This window comes from Taudactylus pleione, unplaced genomic scaffold (genome assembly GCF_031769625.1).
Source record: "Taudactylus pleione unplaced genomic scaffold, aTauple2 ptg000971l, whole genome shotgun sequence".
NCBI lineage: Eukaryota > Metazoa > Chordata > Amphibia > Anura > Myobatrachidae > Taudactylus > Taudactylus pleione.
This window is the reverse complement of record NW_028285372.1, coordinates 1110996-1121653: the sequence shown is the minus strand read 5'-3', so window position 1 is coordinate 1121653 and position 10658 is coordinate 1110996. Positions and strand designations below refer to the sequence as shown.

Below are 10658 nucleotides of genomic sequence, written 5' to 3'. Positions count from 1 at the left end.
ATGTGGTGTGTATATCAGGTATTATGTACCAGTGTATATAGGACTGTACATTATATACTAGATCAATGATTATGTGCTGTGTATATCAGGTATTATGTACCAGTGTATATAGGACTGTACATTATATACTAGACCTGTGATTATGTGCCGTGTATATCAGGTATTATGTACCAGTGTATATAGGACTGTACATTATATACTACACCAGTGATTATGTGCTGTGTATATCAGATATTATGCACCAGTGTATATAGGACTGTACATTATACACTAGACCTGTGATTATGTGCCGTGTATATCAGGTATTATGTACCAGTGTATATAGGACTGTACATTATATACTACACCAGTGATTATGTGCTGTGTATATGGGGTATTATATACCAGTGTGTATATAGGACTGTACATTATATACTAGACCGGTGATTATGTGCTGTGTATATCAGGTATTATGTACCAGTGTATATAGGACTGTACATTATATACTAGACCTGTGATTATGTACTGTGTATATCAGGTATTATGTACCTGTGTATATAGGACTGTACATTATATACTAGACCAGTGATTATGTGCTGTGTATATCAGGTATTATGTACCAGTGTATATAGGACTGTACATTATACACTAGACCTGTGATTATGTGCCGTGTATATCAGGTATTATGTACCAGTGTATATAGGACTGTACATTATATACTACACCAGTGATTATGTGCTGTGTATATGGGGTATTATATACCAGTGTGTATATAGGACTGTACATTATATACTAGACCGGTGATTATGTGCTGTGTATATCAGGTATTATGTACCAGTGTATATAGGACTGTACATTATACACTAGACCTGTGATTATGTGCTGTGTATATTAGGTATTATGTACCAGTGTATATAGGACTGTACATTATATACTAGACCTGTGATTATGTGCTGTGTATATCAGGTATTATGTACCTGTGTATATAGGACTGTACATTATATACTAGACCTGTGATTATGTGCTGTGTATATTAGATATTATGTACCAGTGTATATAGGACTATACATTATACACTAGACCTGTGATTATGTGCTGTGTATATTAGGTATTATGTACCAGTGTATATAGGACTGTACATTATATACTAGACCTGTGATTATGTGCTGTGTATATTAGATATTATGTACCAGTGTATATAGGACTGTACATTATACACTAGACCTGTGATTATGTGCTGTGTATATTAGGTATTATGTACCAGTGTATATAGGACTGTACATTATACACTAGACCTGTGATTATGTACTGTGTATATCAGGTATTATGTACCAGTGTATATAGGACTGTACATTATACACTAGACCAGTGATTATGTGCTGTGTATATCAGGTATTATGTACCTGTGTAGATATAACCAGGGGCTGGGAGTGGTAGGGAGTGACACAGGGGGGAGGGACTGGCTGCTATATAAGCAGGAGAGACACAGAGTCCTGTACACAGAGAGAGGAGAAGATGAAAGTGATTATTCTGTGTGTGGTGGTGGCTATTCTGCTGCAAGGTAAGAGGGATGGGGGGTAAGAGGGATGGGGGGGTAAGAGGGATGGGGGTAAGAGGGATGGGGGGGTAAGGAGGATTTGGGGGGTAAGAGGGATGGGGGGGTAAGAGGGATGGGGGGTCAAGAGGGATGGGATATTAGGGATAGAGGTATAGGGGATGGGGGGTAAGAGGGATGGGATATTATGGATAGAGGTATCGGGATGGGGGGGTATGAGGAATGGGGGGTAAGAGGGACTGGAGATGACACTGACAGAGGGTAATATTACATAAAAGAACACACAGACACAGGAGGTGTAAAATGGATCATAGCTAATACCTGCTGCACTGAGGGATGAGCCTGATACTGTACGTGTTTCTCAGATAATGCAGAATTACTCTACAAATATAGAAATGCACCAACATGGTGACACTGGGGACGTCCTGTGAGATATTCTAATTATATTATACATGTGTGATAGGAGACAGGTGGAGGAAGAGCACAGGATAATATTATACAGGTGTGATAGGAGACAGGTGGGAGAGGAGCACAGGATAATATTATACAGGTGTGATGGGAGACAGGTGAGGGAGGAGCACATGATAATATTATACAGGTGTGATGGGAGACAGGTGGAGGAGGAGCATAGGATAATAATATACAGGTGTGATAGGAGACAGGTGAGGGAGGAGCACAGGATAATATTATACAGGTGTGATGGGAGACAGTTGGTGGAGGAGCACAGGATAATATTATACAGGTGTGATAGGAGACAGGTGGGGGAGGAGCACAGGATAATATACAGGTGTGATGGGAGACAGGTGGGGAGGAGCACAGGATAATATTATATAGCTGTGATAGGAGACAGGTGGGAGAGGAGCACAGGATAATATTATACAGGTGTGATAGGAGACAGGTGGGGAGGAGCACAATATAATTTTATACAGGTGTGATAGGAGACAGGTGGGGGAGAGGAGCACAGGATAATATTATACAGGTGTGATAGGAGACAGGTGGGGAGGAGCACAGGATAATATTATACAGGTGTGATGGGACACAGGTTGGGGAGGAGCACAGGATAATATTATACAGCTGTGATAGGAGACAGGTGGGGGAGGAGCACAGGATAATATAATACAGGTTTGATAGGAGACAGGTGGGGGAGGAGCACAGGATAATATTATACAGGTGTGATGGGAGACAGGTGGGGAGGAGCACAAGATAATATTATACAGGTGTGATAGGAGACAGATGGGGGAGGAGCACAGGATAATATTATACAGGTATGATAGGAGACAGGTGGGGAAGGAGCACAGGATAATATTATACAGATGTGATGGGAGACAGGTGGGGGATGTGGACAGGATAATATTATACAGGTGTGATGGGAGACAGGTGGGGAATGTGGACAGGATAATATACAGGTGTGATGGGAGACAGGTGGGGGAGGAGCACAGGATAATATACAGATGTGATGGGAGACAGGTGAGGGAGGAGCACAGGATAATATTATACAGGTGTGATAGGAGACAGGTGGGAGAGGAGCACAGGATAATATTATACAGGTGTGATGGGAGACAGGTGAGGGAGGAGCACAGGATAATATTATACAGGTGTGATGGGAGACAGGTTGGGGTGGAGCACAGGATAATATTATATAGGTGTGATGGTAGACAGGTGGGGGAGGAGCAAAGGATAATATTATTCAGGTGTCATAGGAGACAGGTGGGGGAGGAGCACAGGATAATATTATACAGGTGTGATAGGAGACAGGTGGGAGAGGAGCACAGGATAATATTATACAGGTGTGATAGGAGACAGGTGGGGGAGAGGAGCACAGGATAATATTATACAGGTGAGATAGGAGACAGGTGGGAGAGGAGCACAGGATAATATTATACAGGTGTGATGGTTGACAGGTGGGGGAGGAGCACAGGATAATATTATACAGGTGTGATAGGAGACAGGTGGGGGAGAGGAGCACAGGATAATATTATACAGGTGTGATGGTAGACAGGTGGGGGAGGAGCACAGGATAATATTATACAGGTGTGATAGGAGACAGGTGGGGGAGAGGAGCACAGGATAATATTATACTGGTGTGATAGGAGACAGGTGGGAGAGGAGCACAGGATAATATTATACAGGTGTGATAGGAGAAAGGTGGGGGAGAGGAGCACAGGATAATATACAGGTGTGATGGGAGACAGGTGGGGGAGGAGCACAATATAATTTTATACAGGTGTGATAGGAGACAGGTGGGGGAGAGGAGCACAGGACAATATTATACAGGTGTGATAGGAGACAGGTGGGGAGGAGCACAGGATAATATTATACACGTGTGATGGGAGACAGGTGGGGGAGGAGCACAGGATAATATAATACAGGTTTGATAGGAGACAGATGGGAGAGGAGCTCAGGATAATATTATACAGGTGTGATAGGAGACAGGTGGGGAGTAGCACAGGATAATATTATACAGGTGTGATGGGAGACAGGTGGGGTAGGAGCACAGGATAATATTATACAGGTGTGATAGGAGACAGGTGGGGAAGGAGCACAGCATAATATTATACAGGTGTGATAGGAGACAGGTGGAGGAGGAGCATAGGATAATAATATACAGGTGTGATAGGAGACAGGTGGGAGAGGAGCAGAGGATAATAATATACAGGTCTGATAGGAGACAGGTGGGGGAGGAGCACAGGATAATATTATATAGGTGTGATGGGAGACAGGTGGGGGAGGAGCACATGATAATTTTATACAGGTGTGATGGGAGACAGGTGGGGGTGGAGCACAGGATAATATTATACAGCTGTGATGGGAGACAGGTGGGGGAGGAGCACATGATAATATTATACAGGTGTGATGGGAGACAGGTGGGAGAGGAGCACAGGGTAATATTATACAGCTGTGATAGGAGACAGGTGGGAGAGGAGCACAGGATAATATTATACAGGTGTGATAGGAGACAGGTGGGGAAGGAGCGCAGCATAATATTATACAGCTGTGATAGGAGACAGGTGGGGGAGGAGCACAGGATAATATTATACAGGTGTGATGGGAGACAGGTGGGAGAGGAGCACAGGATAATATTATACAGGTGAGATAGGAGACAGGTGGGGGAGGAGCACAGGATAATATTATACAGGTGTGATAGGAGACAGGTGGGGGAGAGGAGCACAGGATAATATTATACAGCTGTGATAGGAGACAGGTGGGAGAGGAGCACAGGATAATATTATACAGGTGTGATAGGAGACAGGTGGGAGAGGAGCCAGGATAATATTATACAGCTGTGATAGGAGACAGGTGGGGGAGGAGCACAGGATAATATTATACAGGTGTGATGGGAGACAGGTGGGGGTGGAGCACAGGATAATATTATACAGCTGTGATAGGAGACAGGTGGGGAGGAGCACAGGATAATATTATACAGGTGTGATGGGAGACAGGTGGGGGAGGAGCACAGGATAATATAATACAGGTTTGATAGGAGACAGGTGGGAGAGGAGCTCAGGATAATATTATACAGGTGTGATAGGAGACAGGTGGGGAGTAGCACAGGATAATATTATACAGGTGTGATGGGAGACAGGTGGGGTAGGAGCACAGGATAATATTATACAGGTGTGATAGGAGACAGGTGGGGAAGGAGCACAGCATAATATTATACAGGTGTGATAGGAGACAGGTGGAGGAGGAGCATAGGATAATAATATACAGGTGTGATAGGAGACAGGTGGGAGAGGAGCACAGGATAATAATATACAGGTCTGATAGGAGACAGGTGGGGGAGGAGCACAGGATAATATTATATAGGTGTGATGGGAGACAGGTGGGGGAGGAGCACATGATAATTTTATACAGGTGTGATGGGAGACAGGTGGGGGTGGAGCACAGGATAATATTATACAGCTGTGATGGGAGACAGGTGGGGGAGGAGCACATGATAATATTATACAGGTGTGATGGGAGACAGGTGGGAGAGGAGCACAGGGTAATATTATACAGCTGTGATAGGAGACAGGTGGGAGAGGAGCACAGGATAATATTATACAGGTGTGATAGGAGACAGGTGGGGAAGGAGCGCAGCATAATATTATACAGCTGTGATAGGAGACAGGTGGGGGAGGAGCACAGGATAATATTATACAGGTGTGATGGGAGACAGGTGGGAGAGGAGCACAGGATAATATTATACAGGTGAGATAGGAGACAGGTGGGGGAGGAGCACAGGATAATATTATACAGGTGTGATAGGAGACAGGTGGGGGAGAGGAGCACAGGATAATATTATACAGCTGTGATAGGAGACAGGTGGGAGAGGAGCACAGGATAATATTATACAGGTGTGATAGGAGACAGGTGGGAGAGGAGCACAGGATAATATTATACAGCTGTGATAGGAGACAGGTGGGGGAGGAGCACAGGATAATATTATACAGGTGAGATAGGAGACAGGTGGGGAGGAGCACAGGATAATATTATACAGGTGTGATAGGAGACAGGTGGGGGAGAGGAGCACAGGATAATATTATACAGCTGTGATAGGAGACAGGTGGGGGAGGAGCACAGGATAATATTATACAGGTGTGATAGGAGACAGGTGGGGAGGAGCACAGGATAATATTATACAGCTGTGATAGGAGACAGGTGGGGGAGGAGCACAGGATATTATACAGGTGTGATAGGAGACAGGTGGGGAGGAGCACAGGATAATATTATAAAGGTGTGATAGGAGACAGGTGGGGAGGAGCACAGGATAATATTATACAGGTGTGATAGGAGACAGGTGGGGAGGAGCACAGGATAATATTATACAGGTGTGATGGGAGACAGGTGGGGAGGAGCACAGGATATTATACAGGTGTGATAGGAGACAGGTGGGGGAGGAGCACAGGATAATATTATACAGGTGTGATAGGAGACAGGTGGGGAGGAGCACAGGATAATATTATACAGGTGTGATAGGAGACAGGTGGGGGAGGAGCACAGGATAATATTATACAGGTGTGATAGGAGACAGGTGGGGAGGAGCACAGGATAATATTATACAGGTGTGATAGGAGACAGGTGGGAGAGGAGCTCAGGATAATATTATACAGGTGTGATGGGAGATAATTTGGGGAGGAGCACAGGATAATATTATACAGGTGTGATAGGAGACAGGTGGGGGAGGAGCACAGGATATTATTATACAGGTGTAATAGGAGACAGGTGAGGGAGGAGCACAGGATAATATTATACAGGTGTGATAGGAGACAGGTGGGGGAGGAGCACAGGATAATATTATACAGGTGTAATAGGAGACAGGTGGGGGAGGAGCACAGGATAATATCATACAGGTGTGATGGGAGACAGGTGGGGGAGGAGCACAGGATAATATTATACAGGTGTAATGGGAGACAGGTGGGGGAGGAGCACAGGATAATATTATACAGGTGTGATAGGAGACAGGTGGGAGAGGAGCACAGGATAATATTATACAGGTGTGATAGGAGACAGGTGGGGAGGAGCACAGGATAATATTATACAGGTGTGATAGGAGACAGGTGGGGGAGGAGCACAGGATAATATACAGGTGTGATGGGAGACAGGTGGGGGAGGAGCACAGGATAATATTATACAGGTGTGATAGGAGACAGGTGGGGGAGGAGCACAGGATAATATTATACAGGTGTAATAGGAGACAGGTGGGAGAGGAGCACAGGATAATATTATACAGGTGTAATAGGAGACAGGTGGGAGAGGAGCACAGGATAATATTATACAGGTGTAATAGGAGACAGGTGAGGGAGGAGCACAGGATAATATTATACAGGTGTGATAGGAGACAGGTGGGGGAGGAGCACAGGATAATATTATACAGGTGTACTAGGAGACAGGTGGGGGAGGAGCACAGGATAATATTATACAGGTGTGATAGGAGACAGGTGGGGGAGGAGCACAGGATAATATTATACAGGTGTGATAGGAGACAGGTGAGGGAGGAGCACAGGATAATATTATACAGGTGTGATAGGAGACAGGTGGGAGAGGAGCACAGGATAATATTATACAGGTGTGATGGGAGACAGGTGGGCGAGGAGCACAGGATAATATTATACAGGTGTGATGGGAGACAGGTGGGGGAGGAGCAGAGGATAATATTATACAGGTGTGATAGGAGACAGGTGGGAGAGGAGTACAGGATAATATTATACAGGTGTGATAGGAGACAGGTGGGGAGGAGCACAGGATAATATTATACAGGTGTGATAGGAGACAGGTGGGGGAGGAGCACAGGATAATATACAGGTGTGATGGGAGACAGGTGGGGGAGGAGCACAGGATAATATTATACAGGTGTGATAGGAGACAGGTGGGGGAGGAGCACAGGATAATATTATACAGGTGTGATAGGAGACAGGTGGGGGAGGAGCACAGGATAATATTATACAGGTGTGATAGGAGACAGGTGGGGGAGGAGCACAGGATAATATTATACAGGTGTGATAGGAGACAGGTGGGGGAGGAGCACAGGATAATATTATACAGGTGTGATAGGAGACAGGTGGGGGAGGAGCACAGGATAATATTATACAGGTGTGATAGGAGACAGGTGGGGGAGGAGCACAGGATAATATTATACAGGTGTGATAGGAGACAGATGGGGGAGGAGCACAGGATAATATACAGGTGTGATGGGAGACAGGTGGGGGAGGAGCACAGGATAATATTATACAGGTGTGATAGGAGACAGGTGGGGGAGGAGCACAGGATAATATTATACAGGTGTAATAGGAGACAGGTGGGAGAGGAGCACAGGATAATATTATACAGGTGTAATAGGAGACAGGTGGGAGAGGAGCACAGGATAATATTATACAGGTGTAATAGGAGACAGGTGAGGGAGGAGCACAGGATAATATTATACAGGTGTGATAGGAGACAGGTGGGGTAGGAGCACAGGATAATATTATACAGGTGTAATAGGAGACAGGTGGGGGAGGAGCACAGGATAATATTATACAGGTGTGATAGGAGACAGGTGGGGGAGGAGCACAGGATAATATTATACAGGTGTGATAGGAGACAGGTGAGGGAGGAGCACAGGATAATATTATACAGGTGTGATAGGAGACAGGTGGGAGAGGAGCACAGGATAATATTATACAGGTGTGATGGGAGACAGGTGGGGGAGGAGCACAGGATAATATTATACAGGTGTGATGGGAGACAGGTGGGGGAGGAGCACAGGATAATATTATACAGGTGTGATAGGAGACAGGTGGGAGAGGAGTACAGGATAATATTATACAGGTGTGATAGGAGACAGGTGGGGAGGAGCACAGGATAATATTATACAGGTGTGATAGGAGACAGGTGGGGGAGGAGCACAGGATAATATACAGGTGTGATGGGAGACAGGTGGGGGAGGAGCACAGGATAATATTATACAGGTGTGATAGGAGACAGGTGGGGGAGGAGCACCGGATAATATTATACAGGTGTGATAGGAGACAGGTGGGGGAGGAGCACAGGATAATATTATACAGGTGTGATAGGAGACAGGTGGGGGAGGAGCACAGGATAATATTATACAGGTGTGATAGGAGACAGGTGGGGGAGGAGCACAGGATAATATTATACAGGTGTGATAGGAGACAGGTGGGGGAGGAGCACAGGATAATATTATACAGGTGTGATAGGAGACAGGTGGGGGAGGAGCACAGGATAATATTATACAGGTGTGATAGGAGACAGGTGGGGGAGGAGCACAGGATAATATACAGGTGTGATGGGAGACAGGTGGGGGAGGAGCACAGGATAATATTATACAGGTGTGATAGGAGACAGGTGGGGGAGGAGCACAGGATAATATTATACAGGTGTAATAGGAGACAGGTGGGAGAGGAGCACAGGATAATATTATACAGGTGTAATAGGAGACAGGTGGGAGAGGAGCACAGGATAATATTATACAGGTGTAATAGGAGACAGGTGATGGAGGAGCACAGGATAATATTATACAGGTGTGATAGGAGACAGGTGGGGGAGGAGCACAGGATAATATTATACAGGTGTAATAGGAGACAGGTGGGGGAGGAGCACAGGATAATATTATACAGGTGTGATAGGAGACAGGTGGGGGAGGAGCACAGGATAATATTATACAGGTGTGATAGGAGACAGGTGAGGGAGGAGCACAGGATAATATTATACAGGTGTGATAGGAGACAGGTGGGAGAGGAGCACAGGATAATATTATACAGGTGTGATGGGAGACAGGTGGGGGAGGAGCACAGGATAATATTATACAGGTGTGATGGGAGACAGGTGGGGGAGGAGCACAGGATAATATTATACAGGTGTGATAGGAGACAGGTGGGAGAGGAGTACAGGATAATATTATACAGGTGTGATAGGAGACAGGTGGGGAGGAGCACAGGATAATATTATACAGGTGTGATAGGAGACAGGTGGGGGAGGAGCACAGGATAATATACAGGTGTGATGGGAGACAGGTGGGGGAGGAGCACAGGATAATATTATACAGGTGTGATAGGAGACAGGTGGGGGAGGAGCACAGGATAATATTATACAGGTGTGATAGGAGACAGGTGGGGGAGGAGCACAGGATAATATTATACAGGTGTGATAGGAGACAGGTGGGGGAGGAGCACAGGATAATATTATACAGGTGTGATAGGAGACAGGTGGGGGAGGAGCACAGGATAATATTATACAGGTGTGATAGGAGACAGGTGGGGGAGGAGCACAGGATAATATTATACAGGTGTGATAGGAGACAGGTGGGGGAGGAGCACAGGATAATATTATACAGGTGTGATGGGAGACAGGTGGGGGAGGAGCACAGGATAATATTATACAGGTGTGATGGGAGACAGGTGGGGGAGGAGCACAGGATAATATTATACAGGTGTGATAGGAGACAGGTGGGGGAGGAGCACAGGATAATATTATACAGGTGTAATAGGAGACAGGTGGGGGAGGAGCACAGGATAATATTATACAGGTGTGATAGGAGACAGGTGGGGGAGGAGCACAGGATAATATACAGGTGTGATGGGAGACAGGTGGGGGAGGAGCACAGGATAGTATTATACAGGTGTGATAGGAGACAGGTGGGGGA

The 10658-nt window shown here is 45.7% G+C and overlaps 1 protein-coding gene across 1 annotated transcript in view; it reads left to right on the top strand.

Moving 5' to 3' along the window:
• The first annotated feature begins 1480 nt into the window (after nucleotides 1-1480).
• The window catches only part of LOC148454632 (uncharacterized), a 33927-nt gene continuing 24749 nt past the window's right edge, over nucleotides 1481-10658 (top strand). Inside the window, exon 1 of the mRNA XM_088460697.1 lies at nucleotides 1481-1540. Coding sequence (XP_088316823.1) covers nucleotides 1495-1540 — 46 coding nt within the window. The 5' untranslated portion in view covers nucleotides 1481-1494. The remainder of the gene's footprint in view (nucleotides 1541-10658) is intronic.